Raw genomic sequence first — 27,162 nt, 5'->3', positions numbered from 1 at the left:
TCTTACTCTACAACATGTGGTGAAGTTCTCTGTGGAGTATCTTCGGAATACTAGAACCTAGAATTCGGTGAAAGCTTGATGCCTAGCTCTCAGTTCTCACTATACGCAGCGGGTATGTTAATTGGATTGTCACCACAAAATTCAGAGTAGACTTTAATGATGCGGCCCCTTGGATTCTACCGACAACTCTGAGCGATGGAAATAACGCTTGGATGGAGAAGACCGAAGGCAGCTTGTGATGGTTCCATTTTGGATCTACATCATTTCCAAGTTATTGGGATTATTCTTTCTGATGGTATTGGCAAAAAGAGATGACGGACTTTACTAAATTTTGGAAATTATAGTTTATTTTTTTTTAAAGCTGGGATAAGAACTACTGCCTTGAATTTATTGGATGGTATACAGTCAAGACGCCAGTAGCCATGGGGAGTGGATTACTATCTAGCCTCCTAAAAAGCTCTGCTGCTCCACATTAAACATACTTTAGCTTTAAGGACGTGGTGCTAATACCCGTTTGTGGATACACCAGTGAGAAGTGACTGGGCTGGATGGTTACCAAGGCGGCCAGAGGATGCCTGCTGGCAGCAGCGTCAGGGCCCTCGGGCCTCGGGGGATCTTCTACCAGCTGCTTGATTCAGACTTAGGGCTGGAAATTAAAATTATGGATCTATTTAAGTGCCTTCTGTCTCAAGAAAGAAGTCTGGGGGTTTCAGAGTTACGGTTTCAGTCTGGGACTACTTCCGTCCAGTGGAATTTTTTTTTTGTGTCTTGTCACTAAGAATTTTTTTTTCTTGTTGGTTCATCTAAAATATCATTTGACACCCTTGCCCATTAAGAAGGTGGATTACCCCTGTAAGAGGGGCCAAAATTGGGGAAGTTATGTTCACAATTCTCTCCCTAGATTTAATTGGGAATATAGGTCGTGTTTCCACACTTGGAAAAGGTTGGTATGTCCTGCCCTGTGTATATTAGCCCCTCTCCTAACCCAAGTCAAACCCTCTCTTTCCACTAACTCCAGTAGCACTTAGTACTAATAGATAAATGAAGAAAGCACTGTAGCCAGTAGCTGTTCAGCTCTGCTTCCTCTGTCTGTCTTCTGTGTCCTTCTCATGGATAAGGATTTGTTCTTTCTGTCAGCTCTGTAGCAGTAACCTGCTAGAAAATACTGCTTTTTCTCTGACCTCATTAAATCAGCTCTCACTGATTAACACTTTGTAGGATGCTAAAGGCAATCGTTTGTAAAATTGTTGATCTTGGTCCTTCAAAAGGGGAAAAAAAGAACCAAAACAGAGACCCATTTCTGTGCCAGATTCTGAAATAGCTTTCAAAATTCCATTGTTGCGAGCAAGAGGTAATGAAAATAGAAATGCAACAATGAATTTCAAGCAGATGTAGAAGATAATGACATTCTCTTGCACTGGTTAAATAGTTTTTTATATATCATTGGAGAGAAAAAAATGCAGGCAAGATGTGAGGGAGCCCTATAGAAAGCTTGCTATGAGTTACAGTTTAACAACAGAGAGTGAATATATTGAGAGGATTAAGGATCTAATGATTCACTGGAGAAGGAATGGAAGGAACTTCCTGAGATGCTAATCGAAAAAAGATTCAAATCCCATTTTCAGTTTATAAAAGATCCCTGAAATATTTCTGCTATTTGAACTAGAGCTGTGATGCAGGAGAGGAGGAGGAGGCACAAGGCAGAATTGGGTTCTCAGGATTCAGGAGACTGAAGTGACTCATAACACATTCTAAAGCAAGAATCTGAGAGAGAAGGCTGAAAAAAAAGGTTGAAATGTCCTTTGTAAGATGGATAATTAATTTTAAAATTAATTTTGGCTACCCTGACATATTTAGAATTTTAGAAGTATTTTTTAAATGTTCAAAGTAACCATTCTGAATCTTCCATTTTGTAGATGTAACTAAGATGTACCATCTTGGTACTTGTCTAAATTGGAATACTCAACTATTTGTAGTATTCCTTTATCTGTCAATCTCTTTATTTGAGAGATCACACTAACTCAGAACATCACTGAGCCTTTATCATTTTAAATTGTTCAAAACACTGAAATGAACTGGACTGTAGCTGCTGGAAAGCAGCAGCTTGTGCAGATAGAAATTCTGTGATTGCAGCAGTCCAAACAAAACACTGCCTAAAAATTGGATTCCCAGTCTATGTGTAGGGTCTTAGTATGTTCTGGGAACCTGCATCCTTGCAGTTCCAGCATTAGTAATGGAGATGTTTCTTTATCATCCATAAGTTTTATAATGAATGATTGTAGCAATCTGGTCAAAGCAAAAATTCCCTTTAAGAGGGTAAAATATTTTAGAGCAGCAACAAGAAACCCCCTGATTTTCTGGGAAATCTCTATGGGTTACGCCACCCCTTTTGAAAGCAGCTTCTTACCTATGGGTCATGCTTTGCATGGAGGCTTTCATGGCTACAGCCCAATTTGTGATGCCATTTTTGCAGAAGGATAATTACAAGAGCTCCAGTAATTACCACATTTTGGAAAAAAATATTTTTGAAGCTCTTAAGCAAAAATGGAGAGAAAAAGGAGAATTTAATGGTGATGTCCACAACCATGAAGTTTTTCTTGTTTACAGAATTTAAAAGAAAAAGAACAGTTGAAATGGGGATTCTGCATGGGAAAGCAGAATTTTTTTCCCCATGCAGGCAAGTTGCTGGTCATGAAAGCCCCATATTGTGATTAAACCAAAATGATTGCTCAGCTTGATTGTATACAAATATAACTTTGGAGTCAAGTAAAATGTTTGGAAGTTTGTCATTGTTCGCTTGATAGGTTGTTGCTGGTTAGTGGAGAAGCAGTCGCAGCAATAAGCCGAGTGCTGCCATGAATGTTTGCATGATTTGCTTTTGGTCGTGCCTGGCCCTTTCTGATGCGATATTTTTCCCCCTTCCCAAATGCAGGGCTTCAGATAACAGGGAGCGTGCTTATGAACATAGTGCCTATGGACACCATGAGCGGGGGACGGGCGGATTTGATCGGACGCGACATTACGATCAGGATTACTATAGAGACCCTCGGGAGCGGACCTTACAACACGGGCTCTATTACACTTCTCGGAGCCGAAGCCCGAACCGCTTTGACGCTCACGACCCCCGATACGAACCTAGGGCCCGGGAGCAGTTTACATTGCCCAGTGTGGTACACAGGGATATCTACAGGGATGACATTACACGGGAGGTACGAGGCAGAAGGCCGGAGCGGAACTACCAGCACAGCCGGAGCCGCTCGCCGCACTCGTCGCAGTCCAGGACGCAGTCCCCGCAGCGCCTGGCCAGCCAGGCCGCCCGGCCCGCCCGCTCGCCCAGCGGCAGCGGCTCCCGCAGCAGATCCTCCAGCAGCGACTCCCTCAGCAGCAGCAGCAGTACCAGCAGTGACAGGTAGGTCTCTGTGCCGTGGCTGTGCGGGTGCTGTGCTCAGGAGTTGTTCTGTGGCGAAGCTTTGGTTGCTGAGGTAGAGGTGAAGTGCAGGGAAATGTCCAAAGGCTCAGTTGGCACTGAGGGTTCCAAGGGCAATGCTGGTGCTGGTCGTTGTTTTCCTTGGTGGATCCATGGATCCAAGAACCAAACCAGAGACCCATTTCTGTGCCAGATTCTGAAATAGCTTTCAAAATTCATTGTTGCGAGCAGGAGGTGATGGAAATAGAAATGCAATGATGAATTTCAAGCAGATGTAGAAGATAATGACATTCTCTTGCACTGGTTAAGTAGTTTTTTATATATCATTTGAGGCATGGTGGATCCATGGTGCATCTGTAAGATGGTGGCTGGGCAGAGCAGGGATGTACAGACACAACACCTCACTGCCTGTGTGTCTGGAGAATGGGGTCACTTTTATTTGCTTCAGTGAGAGAAAAAGCAAATTTTAAGGTCAGCTACTTTTTACTTTGGGAAATGATGAGTGGTATTGTTCTGTTTCTTCTTATTCACTGACACCGCTGACATTGACAAGGTTGATTTGTCACCTTCCCATTTCTCGCCCTGCTGTCTCACAGGAAAATTTGTAGACTTGGAAGAATCCAAGTTTGCAATTCCTGGGAATGCGTTTCCTTGGTTCTGTAATAGCTCTGTATTTGCATGGCATTACAAAATACCTATGGGGGAGAAAAGAAGGTGTTGGAAAAGCACTGATTTCTTTTAATAATTTTAAAATTCGTGTTGAAGTGCCTATCTGATATGTGGCTTTTTAAGAGTGAATTCACCCTAAGAGTGGAATCCACAAAGCTGCAGTTGCACCCATAAATATTTTATGCTCTTTGACGAAGAGCTCTGCTCTTCAGGAGGGTTTGCAGAGTTGGCAGCATTTCCTTTGCATACCAGGTGTTTTCTAAAACTGAAAATATTCATTAAGTAAATAAGTGTATCAGTAGAGTGTTCGATTTCGCAAACTCCTGGCGTGACAGGACAAGGGGGAATGGCTTCCCACTGCCACAGGGCAGGGTTAGCTGGGATGTGGGGAAGGAATTCCTCCCTGTGAGGGTGGGCAGGCCCTGGCACAGGTGCCCAGAGCAGCTGTGGCTGCCCCCGGGTCCCTGGCAGTGCCCAAGGCCAGGCTGGGCAGGGCTTGGAGCACCCTGGCACAATGGAAGGTGTCCCTGCCATGACAGGGGGTGGAATTAGGTGAACTTTAAGGTCCCTTCCAACCTGTTCTAGGGTTCTGTGTTTATCACTGTGAGTGGAATTTTACCACTGTCAGAACTCTCTGACCAAGGGGATTGTTCTCACAAAGTCTTCCCTTGAATGTTGAACCTTCTGGAAGGGTGAGATGGGCTGACACCCACGGAGAGTGTACAGAAGATGAGGAAATCAGTGTCTCCTCTTGTGACTGCCCCACCCCCTCATGTCTAAAGAAACATGCAAGGATTTATTTACTTCTTTTAATTATTGTTTTCTCCTCTTGGATTTGGAAATTCAGGTCCTGTCTCAGCTGGAGAGCAGGTGAAGATTTAAGACAACTTTTAGGCTGCTTTTAAGCACTTATTTCCAACACCTCTCTCAATGAGACCTTAATGCTTGAATAAAGACAATCCTTTGTCGAAGATTTTTCACACTTACTACATCTCAGAAAAATCTGTGAGACTTCCAGAGGTCTCAAAAAAAATCCTAGAGAAAATGGATAGAAAGGAGGGCTGGTTACATTTAAGGTTTAAAATAAAATCTCGAGAAGGGGAAGAAGAAAAAATCTCTACTGGTGCTTCTCTGCTCCTTGTGGAATGAGAAAGGCGTCCAAGAAACTCGTAATATTTATAAAATGTCATTGTTGGGATGTCGAGGCAGGATGAAATCCTGTTCTGAATTTGAGAGGACTAAATATGATCCCACTGGAACCAAGTTTTAAGATTTAATGAGAAGAAAAGCAGCATCTGCTGTGCTTGAGCATTTCATTTTCTTGGCAATCTCTAGTTGTAGTAATGGAAAAGTAGATGATACTCTGGGAGGAAATAAAACATTTTTTTCTTATTAATACAATAAAATCAAACTCAGTCGAGCAAGTAATAGAATCTGGTGGATTGTATATTTAATTTTGAAGGATCAGAAAAGAGTTTTACATGTTTCTTAGCAATCAGTTAGATAATAATAAACATTTAACCCTCTCTTTACTTTGGGAAGCAAAACCCCATATGGCCTTGAAGTCTTTCAAAGCACAAGTGTTTAATTTTCAGCACAGTTGAAATTTAGCCATGTAAATATTAAGCTCTCATACACTGTTGGTGAGTGAAAGCTGCCTCAGTCCCTTTTCCCTGGTTTGGTGCTCCCACTTGCTGTGTGATATATCCAGTTTCTTTTGTCTGGAGAATAATTATTGCCTGCAGTTTCCATGGTCTTAAGGATTTCAGCAAGCCAGAGATTCTCTTATGGCATTTTTATAAGTGGAAATGGCCAATTTTGAGGGGCCATGGTATTATTAAGGTCTTTCTGACACTGCATTCTTCTGAAATGTAAGAATTTGGTCACTCAGGTCTCGTCCTGTTGGTGTCAGCTGGCAGAGTTGTGTTCCCTGCCCCGGGGGGTGTTTGGGGCCCACACTGGGTGTTCAGCACTGGTGGGAACTTTGTGCTGGGCACTGTCCTTGAGGAGCTGTGAAAAAGCACAAAGGTGCTGAAGGACAACTCTGGGTTTCCGTGCTTGTGGTTTTCAAGAATTGTGTGAAGTACGTAACGCTGATTTGCCTTGACAATACTGAAGAAACACTGCTTGCTAAAAAAATTAAAAAACAACCCCAAAAAGCCTTTATTTTGTCAAGGTTCAGAGTTTGTTGTGTTGGATAGCCACTAAACTTTGCTTTAAATTGCTGTTTGGAGGCCTTTGCAAGTAACGGTGCTGCAAGGAGTAATTTAGAAACTAAAACCAGAAAGAACACATTAAAAATAACCAATATTCTCTGAAGCCAGGCTTTATTTGGGGTGTTCTGTGGCCTCTCAGAAGTTGACTGCTGAGGTGAGGAAGCTGCTGGATATGGATGGTTCCTGTGTGGATTTGAGGAGAAATTTGTGTTTTGAAGTCTTTTTAGTGTAAGATTGCTCATTCCCCACCTATCTAGTGGAAAAGGGTTGGTGGAATTTTTTTATCACCTTGAAAGAATAAAAGAAAAGCCCTTGAAAATGATAATTTGCCGCCACCAGAAGCTTCATTGTCTCCATTCTGGTGATTCAGACACACACCGCAAATGATACATTAGTAAACATATTTTCTGTACTGTGTCATGGAAGATGCTGGCTGTGGATGGAAGCTGGGTGATCCCATAGGAAGCAAACAAGATTTTGTTTGTGCCCTGCCTAACCTCCTGGAAACATCCTCCCTGTTTTTAGGTTTTTTTCTTTTGTTGCAAAAGCTCTTTTCTAGGCTGCTTGTTGAGGTGCTTTAATGCACTAAAAATAATTTCTGGGCTTTTTGATTCAGTTTTGTAACATCAGACGGCCTGACACGTCTCTGGCTGCTCCATGTGTTAGTGATTATTCTCAAAGCTTTGCTGCAGCAGTGCTGAACCACCCAGCGCTGAGAGCAGAGCATTTCACTCCTAAAAATTGTTGGGATGGGGTTTGAATTCATTTACAAAAACCCAGGCAGAAGTGTTTGATTTCCTGTAGGTGATGTTCAGGCTGTAAAAACGTGAACACCCCACGTTCACGATCTGTGTTCCATCTGCAGATGAGTGACCTGAGGTTTCCCTTGGCCTTTAATTTATTTTTTAAGAGTGTTTATTCAGTTGTCTGATGTGGAGGATGCTGGGGGATTTACCGGTTAAATGAATAATTTCCTATAATGTGTAATGTAGTCGCCTTTAATTTATTTTTAAGAGTGTTTGTTTGGTTGTCTCATCTCCAGGATGCTGGAGTTGGATGAATAATTACTTAGATGACTATTTCTCTATAGCTTGTAATATGAAATAGAGATTGGGAAATTAAAAGAGCATTTTCAGCTTAGATACAACACTGGTTTTATATTCACCAAGATCAATGTGAGCACAGTTATTCCAGTCTTCCTAAAATCAAGAAACAGGAAGAAGTTGCACTTACAGATATTGGAAAAGAGAAATTTTTTTTGTAATTCTTATAGCTGTATTTAAAGTTCTCGTGACAAGTGGGCAAGGCAGAAGGTAATGAGAGATTGGTTTTAATTTTAGATTCCTCTGTGATGAAATTCTTTCTGGAGCAAGGAATTACCATTGGAATGGAATATGTGTGTGTCTTAATATTGAAATAAACTGATGAAAAATACTGCCAAGAGAATTTTAATCATGGGAAAAACAGGCTCCCTGAAACCTCCTGTGTATTTTATTTAGTCAGGGACTTTCCTACCCTGTTTCAAAACTGAAGTGAAAGTAGAAAAAAGTGAGTTTTAGTTTCATTACATAATGCAAACCTTTCTCTACCATTGTCTTCGTCTCCTCCTTCCCGTGTCGTTTGCTGCCAGAAGTGATGAATCACTGATTTAGCTGGGATTTGGGATTTTGAGTGGGTTTGGAGATGCCTGTGCTGAGGACAGATGGAAAATCAGGAACAATGAGGTTAAATGTAGCTGTTTAGTCTTTATTGAAGCCTCTGTGAGATGGTTTTTTTCGAGGTTAAATAATTCCACATCCATTTGGTACTGTAGAGGTGAGCTGAAAATTTTTAATCTCTTCTGGTAGAACGACAGGGTTGAGCAGGCTCGTGTTTGTATGGGAAAGGAATTAGGTTAAGATTTATAAAATAAAATTAAAGAATTTCTTAGAATAGGAGGCCTTTTCCATTGCACAAAGGCAACAGTACTGTCAGGAGTCAGGTGAAACACCTCATCCTTACCTTTTGTTCACATAAACCCATGTGCTGCTTTAATGTTCTCTCTGCGCGGCAAAATGTGAATTAGGGAAGGGAAAATTGAGAAAAAAAATCCACCTCAAATACTCGCAGGTTTTTGTTAACAACTGTCGAGCGTTTTCACTTTGTTCTTCCTTGTGTTTCTGCTCGTGTCAGCCTGTGCTGCTGCTCAGCTAAATATAACCGAGACCATCCTTTAAACGTGGCTTTTTTTACCCTTGGGACTGTATCGGGTTTCTTGAGATTGAGCACAGGCAGAACGTTTTCAGATGGCTTTGGAGAGATTATAATACAGAAAGCAAACCTTTATACTCGAGATATGCCGAAAAAGACGTACCTGTGCGTGTGTAACCACATAAACAGATCCTTCTGTGGGGGAAAAAAAAATAACGTGATATATCAAAGTTCTCCTCACGGATGGTGAAGAAATGGTGCCTCGGCGCCCTTGGCAGGGAGCGGCCGCAGCTCGCTTGTCCCTCAGCCTCTCGCCCCAGCTGCTGACAGCCCGCATTACCTCAGCCCTGGACTCGGCAATAATCTATGAAAAATGTGCGTTGCACAATAAGATTTTTATCTCGCTCCGAAACCCCGCCGCTTTCTCTCGCCTCACAGCCGGCGGAGCGCGCCCGCCGCTGTAATGGCGGCGCGGCCGCGGAGTCGCCTCACCCGGTTGTTTCGGGGGGCGGGGAGAGCGGGTGTTTCTGAGGGAAGAGCGGGTGTTTCTGAGGGAGAAGCGGGTGTTTTGTGGGGGAAAGCGGATGTTTCTGCAGGAATAAGCGGGGGTTCGCCGCCGCCGTGCCCTGGCGGGCGGGGGGCGGTTGTTTGCGCTGAGAACCGGTCTGAGCCGGCGGGAGCCGGCCGGGGCTGCCGCGCCGCCCCCGGGGCGGGGCCGTCCGAGCCCCGCGGAAAAACACCGCCATTGCCACAAAAAAAGCCTTTTAAATTAAAAAAAAATATATAGATTCCCTCCCCCACCTTAGCCCTGAAGCAGCTTTCGCTCCTGCGTGAAGGTTTTCCCTTCACACAGTGCAGAGAAATGAAGTAGCAGCGGCTGTGTCAGAGCCGGATCTGAGGGGGGAAAACCACCCTTTTTCCCTCTCAACCAATTTCAGGTTGTTTATTTATTTGTTTTAAACCTTAAATGCTCTGCTCGCTCTAGAAGTTAAGCACTGGTTTCCTCGCTGGAGGATACAGCCCCAAAAATCCCCCAAAAGGGCGATTTTGGAGCCTGCCCCAACATCCGAATACCACCTCTGCCGTGATTTTGACACAATTTCAAAATTAAATATAAATTCTATCTTTGTTGGCCCCTCTGGGAGAACCACCCCCCCCCCCCCCCTTACATATAAATAGGCAATAAAATACTTTAAAACGTTATAACGAAGAGGGGTTTTATTTTCTTTTTTATTTAGTATTTAATTTTCTTGGCATGAGCTGCCCAAAAAGAGTGGACATTTGGCTGCAATTAATACCCCCCACCACTGCTGCACTCCCAGTAATAGTTGGTAATTGCTGGCTCTAAGTGACAAAGCAATTAAGCCTCTTCCTAAATGTGCAGAAGTAGGTGTTTATCTAAATCTGGGCTGTCAGCCTTTGTTTCTGTGTCAGGGCCCAGAAGCTCAACTGCTGCTTTCTCAATTTGCATTTGATTCTTTACAGGCAGAGGAAAAAAATCTTTTTTCAAGTTAATTTCAGGAAAGGAGTCTTAAAAATATATCATGTTGTGGATGGGTGAAGTGGAAATTGCCCTAGAAAAATATTTCTGTTTTATTACTATGATAACTATTTTGATGATTTCAAATTATTTTATTGTTGTTAAAGAGATTATTGTTATTTCAGTGCTTTAAAGGTTTCTTGCAATGAGATCAGAATCTTTGCTGGAGAATATGAGGATTTGTGGCAGCTTATTCTAGACTTTCTGGTGAACTTGCTTTTTCCTCAGCTGGGGGAGAAAGATCTGGATGTGTGATAAAAATGATATTTTTAAGTCACCCCTGGACAGCTGTAGGTCTGCAGGAGCTACAGTCTGGTGTGAGAATTCACAGTTTCATGTCTTCTTAACCTCCTTTTTTAGGAATAGTGGGAAAAACCTGAGCTGTGTGGACAGCACTGCTCCCACCAGCGTTGTGGGAGACTTTGGGCTGTTCCATAAGTCCATGAGAGCTGCTAAAAATTGCTGTTTTCCCAAAGGTCAGGTGCTGTTGGATTGGGTTTGACTTTGGGGTTGTGCGTGTGCGTATTAACAAAATGGTCACTTCTAATTGCATTTTTAAGGCTTTGATTTCCTTCCAAGTATTTTGCTTAATCATCTTGAGTAGGCTGAGGGAAGGAAAGAATTAGCTGAGGTCAGGGAAGTTGAAGCTGCCCGTGTTGCTGCTCAGAAGCCAGGCTTAGTGTGAGGGATCCTGGAGGCAGGAAGAGAAATGTGTTCCCTTCCTGCTGCACGCTGGGAGAGCAGGGGGAAAGCAACCCCGGGAAAGCCAAGGAAAACAGGGAAACGTGTGGTGGCTGCCTCCCTCTGCACCAGCAGGCCAGATTCGCCTTTCCTTGGGAGACACACAGCTCCCAAGGATGTGAATCATGGCTAAAATAGATTAGAGGATCGCAGCTTGGAAGTGCTTATCTGCAGTGGTGGTGGAGTCAGCTCAGATGGACACAGGCACCAGAGCTGGGGGAGAGCATCCCCACTGCACAGACCTTTGGAATAAAGGGCAGTTTAATAATTTCTGATGAATATTCACATGGAGGGGTGAATAGCAGAAGAGGAAAGCTGTATTGAACACTTCTTGAAAAAGCACCAGTCATTACAGTGATCAAAGGAAAAATCCAGCCACTTCCTGGGCTGTTCCAATTAGAGCCTAGACATCACCTCCCTTTGAACTTGCAAATACAGTGATTTGTTGGTTTTGTTTTGGTGTTTTTTTTTTCCCAAAGAGGATGTTAGAGGCATGGATGCAGAAGGAGAAGCTTCCCTGTAAAACCTGAGGGCTGGGAGAACTGGTCTCCTCCAGGTATAGCAATGCGACTTGGGCGTTAACGTTACAAACAATCTCAGCTGGAACATGCTGTACTTAAATAAAGTCACAGGGATGGGAATTAATAGTAAATAAGCCTTATTGGGGAAAAAATAAAAAATAGTATCATCCCCTAATCTTTGCCCATTGAATTACCCGTGTACCTGATGCGCCTAGCTTTGCCCCCATCGTCCCGGCACCGAGCGCAGTCTGGCTGTGACGTTGTGAGTGCCGAAAGCACTAATGATGGCATCAAGGGTTTAAGTGCAAATCTTCTTAGCAGCAGATTAGGGATCCCAGTGCAGATCCTTGCGGTCAGCTCCTAATGCTGCTTGGAGAGGAGAAGGCAGCGTGGCTCTTGAGTGGAAAATCACAGGCTCGGCAGAGAGGTGAGGGCTTCGATGTGTTGTGTAGAGGAGAAAAAATTTATGTGTGTTGGGATGTAGTCCAAATTTTGTTTAAATCTTGAAGGGAAGCTGAGTTTCCAAAAGGAGGAGCAGGGAGACGTGCACTGTGTAGATGTGTGAATTATAGAGTGAATAAAGTCTTTGCATGATTATTCATTAAGTGCCTAATATAAGAACAAGAATAGCTTTGGCATTAAGAAACAGGACTTCTCTGTGATCCCTCCTCGCAAGTGGCCCATAACAAAGGTAGGGGACCTGTTCCTTTGTTTCCTGGTCCTTCCAGCCATGAGTGCACTCTGCTGTCTGGAGGAGCGAGACGTGGAGCCTTTTAATTCCTTCACTTTGAGAAATGTCTGGGTTTCAGTGCTCAGTTGCTTTATTTAGCTCAAAGCGATGGTTTTGGCTAGAAGACACTTGGAAATCCAGGATGGCAGGAAAAGTACCTCTTAGAGAATCCTTTCCATGAGAGGGAAGTGGTTTTCAGGCCTGTATCCTCATTTCTTCCATGGTTGTGGGGTGTTCTCTGCAGATGTCCAGAAATCATCAGTTTTAAATATGAGCACCTCATAAAACAGTTTAAAAACCAAAAATAATTAAGACACATCTCCAGCAGATCCCGGCTCTAAGGGCATTCACGTATTTATTATCTTTCATCCATTTGAGAGCAGAGAGCTTTTCTGGCGTGATAACACATGAAAGAAAGGCTCTGTTCTCCTCTTGAAAGTGAATTCCCAAGAATGCCCAGCCCCAGGTCCCTGTGGGCAGACGGTGCTGGGCTGGGCAGAGTGAGATGCAGAGTGTCCTACTTACCGTGGCTGCTACAGGTCTGACCTCCTTGGATCATCTGACACCTCGTTGGGTAAGAGGTTGCTGCAAGATCTCAAACCCTCAAATTATGTAAGATTTACACACTTGCTTTGAGGTTGGTCCCTCCCTTCCATGTTTGTTTACTGGCTGGTGTGTCCTGTTGGATTGTGAAGGATGAATAGTCACAGAAAGGAGGCTGTCGGGTTAGTACAGATTTTCTGTTCCTCTTGGTTTTCTAAAGGCGCTCGGAGCTGTGCTTACCCCGCTTCCAGAGTCTGGGAATACACTGAGGACGTCCTGCACCGGTCCAGGCTTTGCTGGGTGAAATTTTCAGTTTGCTTGTTTGTTTCTAAAATGGAGAGAGGGAGGAGAAAGGCTCATTGTGTTGCTAGAGGAGAAACAGAGATGGTATCTAACAGCTGTCTCAGGAGTTGACGTTGGGTTTGCTTTTTAATACGCAGTTTATCTCGAACTTGGGGAAATCACATGGAAAAAAGGAAGGTGCTTAATTACCCTGTACGTGTGGCTGCTGTGGTTTGGGGGTTGGAAAGCACTGGCTCCCATAAGGGAAGCTCCCAGGCTTTGCCTGTGGGAATTGCTCAGAGGGCTTTTCTTCCATGCTGTGCTCTCGCTGTGCCAGCGGGATTGCCTCGGCTGCTCCTCCTTCCCAGCGCTGCCATGCCGGGCTGTGCTCGGGCCAGGGAGGTGTAAAAGGTGTCCATTTTTTTCTGCATTTCCCCCTACTTATGCATTTTTCTCGCGAATTAAGTTCTCACCTGTGCTTTGTGATCCCTGGTAAGTGCAATGGAGCTGGCCCAGGCTTTTGGGAAAGAGAATCCCTGGACTCTGACCATGTGTGGAGATGTAATCGCTAAATCCTAACAAATTCCATGGAATTAAGTTACAGCAAGGTGCTTTCTCAGAAGTTACTCTGAAGTGGCAAACACTGTCATGTGATATAGGTTTTGTTGGGTTGGTTTGGAGTTGTGTTTCTCTCAAATTTGCTCTTTTAGCCTGGCATTACACTCCATAGTTGTTCAACAAAGTAAAATCACATTCTCTCCCCCAGCCTACTGCAGATCCACAATAGGTACTGTGGCACTTTACCTGTTTCATACAGATATTTTCTTTTTGGTTTTATTTTCATTACTTCAGTGTTTTCTACCCATGTGAAAGCTCACAAAAAGTTCTACTTTTAGTTGTATTTTTATTTGCATGTGGGCAGCAAAATGAAGTAATTCCCAAATATAGTCCTAGCCAAGAGATCCATCTGTTCCCTGCATTTTTAAATGGCAAATTAATCCTTAGCATAGAACTCATCAAATGTCTTCTCTCTATAATTTATGCTGCCTGAGATCACAGAAATGACTTTTTTTTTTTTTTTCCCAGGCCTTCCATTTTAAGTAGTCCTTTACTCCAGAACAGCAGCTCCCATTCTGGTTTTACAGAGCTCTCCTGTGATTCCTCCAGTCACTGTTGTCGGTCTAAAAGGGGGCATTAAAAAAAAGAGCCTCCAAAATTATTCTTCCCTTCATCTCTTTGGTGTTTCTTTGAAAGGCTGTGGAAGATTCTATTAGAATCTTAGATCAGAAGGAGTATTTTATGATTCTAAGATGTAAGGGAATAGAAATTCTCTTTGAAAAACACCCTTGATAAATGGATTTATTTTGAATGGAGACCTAGGGTTGCCCTGTCCATTTCCATTTGGATTTCTCTCTTTGGACAATAGTGACCATTTTTAGAAGTACTGAACTTCCACGGCGTTATCTGCCATAAAGGGAATTTCTATATTAAGCTTTGCATGTTCCCAAATTTACTTAAGTGGCATTGTAGCTCAGCTGTGTATCTTGGCATGCCTTCCATTGCAGCTCCCATCCCAGGAACAATTCTGTTTATAGGAGAGGATGCACCATTTCAAAACCGCTCCAAATCAGGAATTTCAACAAATGGTGTTTTGTGTATTGCTAAAAAAACCCCATGCCTTGGGTTGGGAGGAGGCAGTGCATGCAAATAGTGCCTGGCTTGGTTTTTTTAAGGCAAGGTGTGATGCTTTTCTAAAACATGAAGACAGAATTAATTCTATGGGGCTGTTCACCATGATCTTCTGGCAGCTTTATGTTAAAAAGTAACTGCAGTAATCTGGAGGCGAATCAGTGCTCAGGGTTTTTTTTTGTTCTAGCATATGTCTGAAAAAGGCTTTTCTTCTGAAAGATGTCCAGTGCTCAACACTCAATCAATGCCAAATGGTTTTAAAATTGTACTTAGAAGTGTTTATTCCCAGGAATTCATTTTACAGGGCTCTTAAGGCAAAAGAAGTTACTTTTTGCTCCTTGAGTAAATGTGTAGTAGCCTACTTGGATGCAGTGGTGGTTGCATTTTCAATGGCATTTAGCTCTCCTGGCTCTTAGGCAGCACTTGGAGTACAGTTTGGTGTTTTTTCCTAGGATGCTGAGTTGGTCCCTTCATGAAAGCAGTGCTGTTGTTGAGGAAACTGCCTTTAAATATTGGGCTTGATGATCATGGAGCTCTCTTCCAGCTTAAATGATTCTGTGCTGCTTTCTTGGTATTTTGAAAATACTTGGCCACCCTTGAGCCCGGAGATCAAATTCCTCAGGCTGTTCCCTCTGTGATTCATGGAGTGACCTTGGGAAAAGCCTTGGCCACTTCATACCTTCCTTTTCCATCTGCAGTGCATGTTAAGATGTACAGCCTCCCATGAACCTGGTACTAAAATACAGCTTTTGTCCCAAGATTTCATGTGCTCTGAAGTGTCAGTTACAAATTACTAATTTAGATCATCAGCAGATAGGTGGGAAAAGCTCTTCCCTTTAACACAATTACTCTGCTTTTGGGCAACTTTTGCCTGATCCATGCCTGGAGCAGCAACAGCAGCTCTTCCTCAGGCATGTGCTGGCAGTGCTTGGAATAATTTGGAGCGTGGCTGGAGGAGGTGGCAGTTCTGGGTGGCTGCAGCAGGACTTCTCATGGGGGATCTTGACCCAGGGCTTTGCTCTGTGAAGGTGATGTTAAACAGAGAACGCTCACCCATTCTCACACCCACCCTCTTTCTTCCCTCTTTGCATCGGTGCAAGTTTAATTGTGGGAAAGCAGAGCTGAGGAGCTGCTTTGTACTTCACCCTCAAGGCCTCGATGACTTTTATCTTTCCCAGCGCCGAGCTCCGTCACCGTGGCCGTTTGCTGAGAAAGCATTTCCTTCAGCTTCCCAGGCTTTCTTTTGGAGCATGAGCAATCCCACTGTTCCCAGGGAGCATCCATGGTTCAAAGAGGCATTGGCTGGGCAGGCAGGTAACTCCAGCTGCTCCCAAATTCAACACCAAACCCATCCACATCCACCTGCCAGCATGGGATTGAGCAGCTTCTTCCCAGCAGTGGGAAGCTGTTGTTGTCAGTGCTGAGTCTGGTCTTTGCTCCAGAGATAGGCCAGTGTGTTTGTAACCAACACTTTTTTTCCCCAGGTTAATGTTTTTAATTCTTGGTGCACGAAGTTCAAGCCCAAGGACAGGGGACGTAGGTCAAGGAGCGAGGTGACAACACCGACTGTGGGTTGGGCAGTCAGCCAGACAGAGATTAATATAAACATACATATTTTTAGCAATCATAATGGGTTATTTAGTTGCAGGGAAGAATTAAAAGGAGCCCAAGGCTGTCTGGAAACTCTGAAGGCTGCAGGGGAATGTGGTTCTGGGGGTGGGAGTAGTCCATCCTTCTGAGCAAGATCTCCATCTTCTCCATGATTCATTTCAGACTTTCATCAAAGATCAGGTGTCAGACATCAGGATAAAATAACTGACGTAAATATATTTATATATACAGAAACGCAAATGGAATGTTAATAAGCCACTCACTTGGCTTAGGATAAATATATGGTAAATAGTACCTGGAGGCTGTGTCTTCAAAAACTTGCTGGTCAGAGACTGAAATAAATACAGCAACAGTGTGTGTTAGTTGGCGATGTGAAGGACATTGAGTTGTCACAGTTGTGTTGCTTTCCCATGGCCCTTAAACATCATTTAATTTCATTTCTTTGGATTTAGGATTCCAGCCCAGCAGGAGATCATTGTAGTCTTCTCTCTGAGCGTGGTAAAGCAGAAAAAGTTCAGGGAAGGAGGATGTCCTTGTTTCATTAGCCTGCAGTATTTAATGATCTCTTTTAGAGTTGTAAATGCTGGTTTTATCTGTTGCATGCTTTTTGTGGCTATTTGTGTTTCCGAGCAGCACTGGCCTTTCCCCCTTCTCGGTGGATTGTTGTATCATAGCTGAGTGCAGTTAAATACTGCAGAGTGTGTGACATGCACAAACCAAAGTTCCTTGGGTGGCGAGTTCTCAGCGGCTTGAACGGGTGCCAAGAACGTCACAGAATCCCATCCCAGTGAGCTTTGCTCCAGAGGGGCCGGGGTGGTGGGCACAGGGTAATTATTACACTGAGGGAATGTTTAGGTGGCTTTCTCTGCCCTTCCTCTTACATCCATATTTCCAGTGGAAAGTCTTGTTTGCACATGGAGGAACGGGGTTCAGGTTCTTCGTGGTTTCCCTGTGTGGGCTGAGCCCCTTCAGCGCTCGCCTGCAGTTGGCAAAATGTGGTGACTGCTCGTTTCCTCTTGATCTCTTCATACAAACCAACCTCAGAGGTTGGACTGGGTTTTCTGACGTCTTCAACTTCAGGTTCAACAACTCCTTTGAAGGAGGGAAAAACCCCTCGTATTTATTTCCGCAGGTGTGTGAAATGGTTTTTTTCCCATACAAATGCCCTGGTGTGGGACGTGTCATGTGTACAGAACAAGTGCCTGCTGCTTGCTTGGATATTTAGGTCAGTGCTGGAATCAGCTCTGATAAGGAGTTAAGGTCGGTGTGCCCAGACCTCTGTAATTTTCATTGTGGTTATTCCTGCCCGTGGCAGGGTGTTGGAATGAGATAATCTCTGGGGTCCCCTTCTGGGATTCTATGATTCCTGCTTGAGTGTGGCAGAACAGCCACCTGGATTGTTGGATTAACAGGATGGTGTCAGGAGTTTTGTGGGAATGGCCTACTACTGTCCTTAGGAAGGAAAGTGTGATTTGATGTGCATTTTTTACTTACGTGTGTATAGAGAACAGGGGAAATTCTGGTTAAATATCTTCTTAGTTATGTTTGTTAAATATCTTAAAAAAATATCTTAAAACAGGGAAAATTCTAGTTAAAATATCTTCTTAGTTCTGAGTAGGTCAGAAATACCAGTCTGTAATAGCCTTGTGCATATATTGCTCCAATGTATAATTTTCCATCCAGAAGTTGAAGTGTTTCACAGGTGAAGATCCTTTAGTCCATTGCTAGAATGGAATACAGTGCATTTTTGAAGCTTTTATTTTAAGCAGTTGCCATCAATTTTTTGTGGGTGTTGGCTGGCAGTATTCAGGTCTTTTTAGTTCTTTTTATTCCCAAACAACACACCAGTACATTCAGGAAACTTGGAGCAGTTTTCTAGTGCTGTTTTCCCAAGCTGAGGGAATCTAACCAGCAGGTTTTTTATCCAAAGTATCCCAAGGATTTGTGTCTTCTGGATAGAGCTGATCACACAGCACTGTCACTGCTGGTGTTCTGTGCATGGAGATCATCTGTGGTGACTTAACTTGGATTTGGAAAGGGAGGGACAGGGAGAAAACCTGAGGGTTTCTATTCTTCCGTTCAGAGATGACTGTAAGTTAACTTTGGATTTCCTGACCCGGCTTGGGAATCTGCTGCTGACATCAGCCGTGAGAATAACCCGCCGTCAGCAGGGATGAGGCCTGTCCTCAGTAGATCTTTCTAGGAGATAACCTGCACTCGGAGATTATTCTGACAGGGTGTTGAGTCGAGCTGAGCCAGGCAGAGTTCCTGATTTCAAGTTAATTTTGGCAGGGAAAAAGTGATCGTTCTGCATATTTCCTGTAAAAATAAAAAATCCTGGATGCTTCACCAGGTCTGGTGGAACAGTTTTTGAAGTCAGCTATAAAAAAAAATTTAAGCATTAATTTTTACATTTTTCACAGCTGAAGTTTGGCATGAAAAATGCAAAGGTTTTAAACTGGTTTAGGTGGTTTTGTTTTTAACTTGCTCCAGCTATAGAGGTTGGAATCATGGAATGACAGAATCATGGAATGGTTTGGGTTGGAAACCCAAAACCCATCTATCTCATTCCACCCCTGCCTCAGCTTACTCCAAGCCCTGTCCCACCTGGCCTTGGACACTTCCAGGGACTGGGCAATCACAGCTTTTCTGGGCAACAGCAGGTTGGTTTGGTTTTGCTTTTTTAAACCTGCATTGGCAGCTCAGTGCCCGCAGGATGTTAAAGCTTCCCTGTGCTTTATCCTCCTCGGCGGTGCCGTGTTTCCACCCCTGTTTCCAGCCCTGTTTCCAGCTTTGTTTCCCGCCTGCTGCTCCTGGGGAGTCCCCAGCCTGCAGCTGACTCACTGCTCTCAAATAAATCAACGGGCAGAAATGACAATTGTGCCACATTTTAAAATGGCAGGAGGAGGGTGCAGGGCAGGTTGTGAGATGCCTTGATTCAGCGCCGCTGCCATTGACGGGAAGCAGCAGGTCTCCCGTTCCATCCAAGGGCTTGGAGCCTCTCTTTTATCTCCTTTTGTGGGAACAAAGGACAGCTGGCTTTGTGTTCTCCGCTCACTGCTTTCATTTCTCACACGTAAACCCAGCGTAACTTCATTGCCACTGGGCCTATAAACTGTAATTGCCTGGAAATGAGAAATTTCTCTGGAAACGAGGAGTGGTTTGTGGGGTATCAGGATTTGAAATGTCATCTTTGCACTTAGAACTGAGCAAAGGAAAATTCTGTGTGCTAAATGAGCTGCAATGTACTGAGACCAGGAATGGGGCCCCATCCCTTCCAACACAGGATATTCCATAATACCAGATGTATTTGAGTCTGAATCTCATGGATGGATTATTGCATATTGAGTCTTTGAGAATCAGCCCATGTGGATAAAATTTAGATTGGATTATGAACAAATTAATCTTGATTAATGGAAAATAGACACATAGGTAAATATTTTAAGTTATTAATAGATTTTATTATGATTTATAAAAAATGGACACATAAATAGTGTGAGTAAGAGCACACATCCTTATATGTAATCATGGAATGCCAATAAGTGTTTTAAAAGGGCTTGTAAACTACACCTGTAGTAAAGTGCATGTAGATTCCACTCCATGCACTCTTTTGTCAGCTGTATTTTATATTTTACTTAAAAGGCATGTAATTCAATTCTGCATTTAGTTTTTATAACTTTACAGCATGAAAATCACAAGCTAATATTGAGGTGGACTAGAAAAGTAAATCTTCACATTCTTGTGTTTGTAGTGACATTAATTCTGGATAAACAATTCATATTGCATTTTCTCCAGTGATGAAAATTAGAAACAATCAATGCTTATTTTATGTCCACCCCTTGTTTAATTAAGAGCAATCTCTCTTCTTGCTCAATTTTCCCATCTGATCTTGCCGACAGTAAAACGCAAAAATAATTATTCTTTAATGCTGCGATGCCATAGAGCGAAAGTGATTTTAGAAGTATCTGGGCTGGACAAAGGAGCATCTGAGCTGGTGTGTGAGTGCTCAGGCTGTTCCGCAGCAGTGCCGCGTTCGTTGGTTCCCAGCTCCCTCGCGGCGCCGCGCGTGTGTTGTGACAGCTCTGGAGATTAGTTCCTCGGCGTGCTGGCATTCTGCTCTGCTGACTTCACAGCGATGTGGCAGAGCAGGTTCTCCCGTGTTGGGAAAAGGCTGAGTGCCAGAGCACGCTCTGCTTCTGGAAAAAATCACCCCGCGTTTAATGCTGCTAGCGGAAGCCCAAAATGAAGTTACAGAGCTATTTTTGACCTGCCCCAAAACCTATTGATACTTTGAATACTTTAAAGGAAGAGATTATCAGAGCTGTTCTTTTATCCTGTTATGTTGCCGTGTTAAAATTTCCCTAGCTCATTCTAAAAGCTTTATGAACCCACTTTTGCCAGAAGAATTTTTAATAACTTATTTTCTGCGTTGGCAACGGGTGGTTGTTTTCAAAATTACTCACAGGGAAAAGCAAAGCCATATTCTCATTTTAATATTCTGGGAACTTGTCCTTGAGCAGCTTTCAGGCTTCAGATCTGTATATTTTTAAAGCTGAAAAAGAGTTGTATTTTGCTGCTCAAGACTCCACATAATTCCCTGTCAGATGCTTTATTTTGATTGTGCTGTGAGCTATAACTGGGTGACACAGCAGCTATAATTAACTCTTCCATCATTCTCCCATTCACAGAACATCAAACCTTTGACTTACTTTTGAATTATTATATCCATGTTTCTTCAATTGGAAAAGTGATGGGGATTTCCCTAAAGAAAGGGGGGGGATTGTTCTTGCAATAATTTTTTTCTTGTCTAAAAATAGTCAGGAAATAATGACTTTTTATTTTTTTTCTGGAATGTCTCAAAGTCTTGCTTTGCTAAGGGACACATATCCTTAAAACTCCCTGGGGAAATGGAAGTTACCAGCATGATCCTTGTTTCCCAAAGTTGCACAGAATTCAGGCTCCTTTGTAGAATTTATCACCCTGTTGCACTGCTGTGTCATCACTTGGATATCTAATGGTATTATCCCAAGATAATATTTTTTTTCTAGTGGAATGCTGTGATTTTAACAGTATGCTCCATATTTTTAATATCCTCATTAAAAAAAACCCCCAAACTGTAAAAATAGCCTGTCTCCATTCGAAAGCACTGCTCAATTCAGGGCTGCCTCTTGCTTGAGAGATGGATGCAATCTCAGCCCACTGGAATTCTAAGGGCTTTGGGATCATCAAGATGTGAGAAGGGAAACTGGAAATGGTCACAGGGCAGAGGTTTCTGCAGCCCTAAAATCCTATTTTTGCTTTTCCCAGGGGCTGCTGAAGCACATGAAGCTGCTGTCAGCTTAGGAATTATTTTCAGTTTCTCCCCACACACATTCTCTGCCCTATATTTGTGTTTAAAGAAGTTTCTCTGTTCTTTGCCAGTTTATTTCCCAGTAGCAGGTGATGGTTGATGTTACTCCTGGAGAACACTGAGGGCCTGCTCGTGTGGGGTTGGGTTTGTTTTTCTCCCAAAATGCTGTAGAGAAGAACTTCAGTTTGGTGATTTAGTAGAATGGCAGAAGGAATGGAATAAAGATGAGGAAGAAATGCTCCACTCTTCACTTTCAGTGATGAAATAGTTCATTAATGAAGAAGGCACAAAAGGAGAGTGTACAGATGAGACAGAAATAAAGGCATTGTACCAATTTAGCAGAAAAATGAGGCTGTGAAGGGACATCTTGATGATGGGAGATTCCTTGCTGGAAAGCACAAGGGACTGTAGCTGGGAAGGGAAATGTTATTTATTATCCATGAAGCGAGAGGTTGGGTGGTGCAGGGCAGCTGCCCTGGGCAAGAGCAGGGTAGGGGGAAGGGCTCAGTTTTTCACTCCATTCCTGGCATGGCTTTATTTTCACTCCTCTCCCAAAGTGATGCTGAACTTCCTCCTCTGGGGCCGGAGGAGTAGGAGGAGAATGTGTGGGAAAGGCACCAACGTGTGAAGTGGCTGCATGGGATGGGAGGGTTGTAATGAGAGGGTGAGGCCGGCAGCAGAGTTTCTCATGTTTATTATTACTTCTGCATTTTTGACCCTTTTTTGTTGTGTTTTATTTTGGTCTGGCCTGTTTTTATATCCTTCTGGATTGTTTGTAAGTATTTTGGGACAGAGATTGTCTTCCCTTCTGCGCCTCCAAATATAATGGGGACAGAGCCCAAGGGCTTTTGGGAACGTGCCATGTGCTCGTTGCACCAAGATGTTCAGAAAGAAAACCAGGTTTTTTGAACATTTGAAGAAAAACACCCACAAAAAAAGTAATAGAAGAGCTCACAAAATCAAATCTTGGAAATTACTAGAAGCTTGAAATGGTTTCCCTGAGAAAAGAAATGGAAAAGTTAAGTGGTTTAATGGCTAGAAGGTTTGTAAGAAGGGTATGAAATATTTAAGATAAGAAAAAGATAAACTTGCGTATAGTTTTTCTAATACGATGTGGAGAGGAATATAAAAATTCAATCAAGCAGCAAATTTCAGACAGACAGGGTTATTTTAGTACGTGGCACATCTCCCCCCCTCCAGCCTCCGAGTTAAAATTCCAGCAGAATTTTTTCGAAGGCTGCTCGTGTAATGGAGAATGAAAGTCTCCGGGGTTATGTCAGACAAAATTATTTTTAGCGCTGTTCTGAGCCCTCGTGCCTCGGGGAAGAAATGAGCCACTGAAGCAGGATGACGTGTCCCCACTGGGCAAGCTTTAATAACATTATATTCTCTGTATTTCTGCCTCTCCTCGAAGCACCGAATGATCCTGAGTCTGTGGGTTAGATTGGCTCCCTCTGTGATCTAATATGCAAATCCTCTTCCGCTGTAATTATTGTTTATAAAAGGTGTTCTTGGGTCCGAATTCTTCATGTCTGGAGCTGGAGATTGAGGCTGAGCCTGGAAATAGTGTTTACTGATTCATAGAGAATCCTAGAATGGTTTGAGCTGGAAGGGATCTTGAAGATCACCTTGTTCCACCCTGGGCCATGGCTGGGACAGGGACATGGACATCCCCACCTATCCAGGCTGTTCCCAAGCAGTTGACCAAAATGATTTTCACACATGGTCTCTTTGGAATACAGATCTTTTCAGGGAAGATGCCTGAGAGCACAATAATATTTCTTTCCTGTACATGAGAGCGCTGGGAGGGGTTTTGAGGCATTGTCCGACCTGTGCATCCTCCCTCTATTTCTCCACTCTTCCTACACAGCTCCTGAGCCGGTCCAACATTGCATTAAACTTAATTAAATCTCCACCATTGTCAAGGTGGGTAACAGGATCTCCCTGACATTTTACCCACATTCCACTTCCCTGCCTGTCTCCTCTGGGGGCTTTGGAGGGGGATATTGATAGGAAGACACTTAAATCCGTGTGAATAGCAGGCAGCAGCACAGAAACAGAACCGGGCACAAAAGGAAAGAAGCCCTGTGGATGGGCAGAAACTCTGAAATTTTGCTTTTTTAATAAGATAACCATTTCCTGGGTGACTTTGCCCTGTGCACTCACCTGTGCTTCCCTCCATGCCATTCCAGCAGTGACTCCAGCAGCAGCTCGAGCGACGAGTCCCCGGCGCGCTCGGTGCAGTCGACGGCCGTGCCTGCGCCCGCGTCCCAGCTGCTCCCGTCGCTGGAGAAGGATGAGCCCAGGAAGAGCTTTGGGATCAAGGTGCAAAATCTTCCAGTGCGCTCAACAGGTAAATTCACTCAGGAAAAGGGGGTGGGATTGGTGGGGTAACCTGTACTGAGTCTTTGACACACGACAGCCACGTGCTGCCTCCCAGGATGGGATTCTCTCCCTGCTTCTGCCTCTGTTCTTGTGTGACAGTGGGAAAATTGCTTAATTAGTGACCATCTGTGGGAAACCCTGCTGGTCCCAGCTCCAAGTACTGGGCATTTCCAGCTCCTGGAACTGGTGCTTCCAACAGTAATGTGGACTTTCCCAGGGAAAAAAATGACGAATCCCCATTTTTAACTTAAAATTGATTGTTTCATCTCACCCTGCTTCAATTTATTTTTTAATCCAAAAAGTCAAGGATTTTCTGTTGCAGTTTGAGTGCTTTAAAACACCCCTGAGCATATTTGTGAAGGCAATGCATATTGCATGGAAAATAACCCAGGAAACCACATGCTGAGGAGCGCCCATGATTGCTCCCTGTTCCCTGTGCTGAGCACAGGAGAGATCCCACAGGAAAAACCAGCATGGCATCAGTTGTGAAATAGTTTTAACAGAATTCATGGATGAAGAAGCACTGGCTGAGCTAAAATAATATCTGTTAATCTTGTGAGCAGACTACCTCATGTGTTGATATCTTCCTATAGATTTAATGCTTGTCATATTCCTTGAAAGGACACGGAGCTGAGGTCAATATCCCACAAATCCCAGACAGATTGTGTGGGGCTGAGTCAGATTCTGCAAAATCTGATGAATCTGCCTGGTTATATTTCTGAATTGACTGAACTGAACGCTGTGTGACTCCAGCCTCCACTCCAGACACCTCATCCCAGCTGTGCACAGTATTCCTGTGGGATTTTTAATGGAGTATCCCTGTTATTTCTTCTTTGCCTGGAGCTGGGTGTCTCTTAGAGGCAAAAACCATCCACCACCAGCTTTAGCCATGTAAAACCTCGTGTGTGTAGTTTCTTGGGTTTAAAAGAGAAAGATCAGCAAGAAACTTTGGACACTGTCAGAATTAACATCCCAAATTAAAAAGGGCAGTCACGTGAGCACAGAGTTAAGTGGGATGAAGTCACATTTCAGAAAGACAGTCAGAGTCCTTCATGGTGAGTCTTTTATGGTGCTGCTGAGCTGGTAGGAGTGACGTTTCTGCAGTATTAATGTTTATTTGTTGGTTTAGATACAAGCCTTAAAGATGGACTTTTCCACGAATTCAAGAAGTACGGGAAGGTGACGTCGGTGCAGATCCACGGCGCGTCCGAGGAGCGCTACGGGCTCGTGTTCTTCCGGCAGCAGGAGGACCAGGAGAAAGCACTGAATGCCTCCAAAGGAAAGCTCTTCTTTGGCATGCAGATTGAAGTCACAGCCTGGATAGGACCAGGTAAGAGCCATGCCCTTCTCCCATGGAACTCTGGGTGTGTTTAGGAGCTGTTGTAAAGAGGCTGAATAGAAGTAGGAAACATACTTTAAAGAAACTGGGGAGAATGCCACGATAAACTCCAGAGCAAAAAGAGTGGATGCTCTTGGATTAAACAGCAAGAGAGAAGGAAAGCTGCCATCCTCCCAAAGAGTGGGATCTGCTGCAAGGAACGATCTCATCTGCCATTGTCTCGGTGGAGCAGCTGCCAGTGGGTGGTGTGAGCACAGCACTGAGTCCTCCCAGCCTCGTTTCGTCTCCTTTTAATTAAAACAGCCAACGAGTGCTGCGTTTGGAGGCTGTGGCAGCACAGCCCACGTGACCAACCAGTGAGAGCTGCGGCCCTGAGCACGTGGTGAAGTTCTCAGACTGCACTTCAATGGCTTCTTTAAAAATTGATTCCTGAAAACAAACTCCTGCCACGTGCTCTTCCCCAAGCACAGGGAAGCCTTACTGGAATTCATGCACTCAAGCACTGATACTTGGTAAATTTCCAGAGAAGCAGTTGAAAGGTGCAGCTCCCTTTCACCTGAGGATGCTCAGATTCCTCCGTGGAATATAAAGATTCCCAATCCCACATAAATAACAAGTCATGTGCAGTACTGGGTGTTTTTCTCAAAGATAATGGTTACCCTTCTTCAGATCAAGGAGGCCTGAATAAACCAACATGAACCAAATCTCCAGTCATTACAAATTTCCTGCTCTCTTTTTATCCTAGAAACCGAAAGTGAGAATGAATTTCGTCCTTTGGATGAAAGGATAGATGAATTTCACCCAAAGGCAACAAGAACTCTGTTCATTGGCAACCTGGAGAAAACCACCACCTACCACGACCTTCGCAACATCTTCCAGCGCTTTGGGGGAATAGTGGTACGTGAACGGTGTCCTGTGTGGGGTGGCACTGCCCCCCTCTCTGTACAGAGCTGTGAAATGGTCTGAGTGCTGTTAAATCTGTCAACGACTGATAATTCAGTCTTTCTGTAATAATCTGAGTCACTCATCTTGCTGGAATATACCTGAAAGCTTTTCTTTGTATTCAGAGTTCAGCATACGAATGTTGAGGGGTAGCTTAGCAGGAAAAGCAGTCCTAGGAGTGTTTACAACAAATGTCTCTTCTGGTAATTCTCTCCTGGTAGTTCCAAAGCTGGTTGGGTATTTGGGATGTGAATGTGCCAGGTGATGTTGTCACGTTGACTGCTACAACTGTGTGAATCTGAGTTTCCTGTTGATTCCTGGAACAAGGAGCTTGGTCAGTGCATGTGGCAGCAACCCCATGCCCAGGCAGAGGGGACTGGAGCAGAGGGATCAGTGATGGCATGTGAGGGATTTGGGTTTTCAGCTGAGGGGGAGTATCCAGATGAGGTAGAGCAGCCCCTGCTTCTCTGCTCATGACTTTCTATCAATCACATCAATGTTATATTTAAGGGAAATTTTTCACAAAAGTTTTGCAACTATCCTACCTAATTAATTTTCACATGGGCATGGAGTGAGAGGACAAGCCTTACGCTGAAGGAGGGCAGAGTTAGGCAGGATATTGGGAAGGAATTCTTCCCCAGGAGGGTGGGGAGGCCCTGGCACAGGTTGCCCAGAGCAGCTGTGGCTGCCTCATTCCTAGAGGCAAGGCCAGGTTGGAGGGGGCTTGGAGCAGCCTGGGACAGTGGAAGGGGTCCCTGCCATGGCAGGGGGTAGAACTGCATGAGCTGTAAGGATCCTTCCAACCCAAACCATTCTGGAATTCATTCTGTGATTCCTGTTGAGTCTGGGCTTCAGACAGTTTGTGTTCTCCCTGTCAGCTGTGGGTGCTTGTGAATGTGCTGTGCCTCCTTCTCTCTGCTCTGACATGTCTACTGCAGCTGAGAAATCAGTCACACATTCCAGGAGCCCCATCCCTGCTACTCCCCA

General features: G+C 43.9%; 1 protein-coding gene across 1 annotated transcript in view; it reads left to right on the top strand.

The window, feature by feature from the left end:
* Window positions 1-27,162, top strand: part of SPEN (spen family transcriptional repressor) — a 65,205-nt gene that overhangs the window by 18,373 nt on the left and 19,670 nt on the right. Inside the window, exons 3-6 of the mRNA XM_058818627.1 lie at window positions 2,933-3,409; window positions 23,702-23,862; window positions 25,024-25,224; window positions 25,979-26,130. Coding sequence (XP_058674610.1) covers window positions 2,933-3,409; window positions 23,702-23,862; window positions 25,024-25,224; window positions 25,979-26,130 — 991 coding nt within the window. The remainder of the gene's footprint in view (window positions 1-2,932; window positions 3,410-23,701; window positions 23,863-25,023; window positions 25,225-25,978; window positions 26,131-27,162) is intronic.

Source organism: Ammospiza caudacuta, chromosome 22 (assembly GCF_027887145.1).
Source record: "Ammospiza caudacuta isolate bAmmCau1 chromosome 22, bAmmCau1.pri, whole genome shotgun sequence".
NCBI classification, from domain to species: Eukaryota; Metazoa; Chordata; class Aves; order Passeriformes; family Passerellidae; genus Ammospiza; species Ammospiza caudacuta.
Note: the sequence above shows the minus strand (reverse complement) of the source record. Positions and strands in the feature narration are given on the sequence as shown.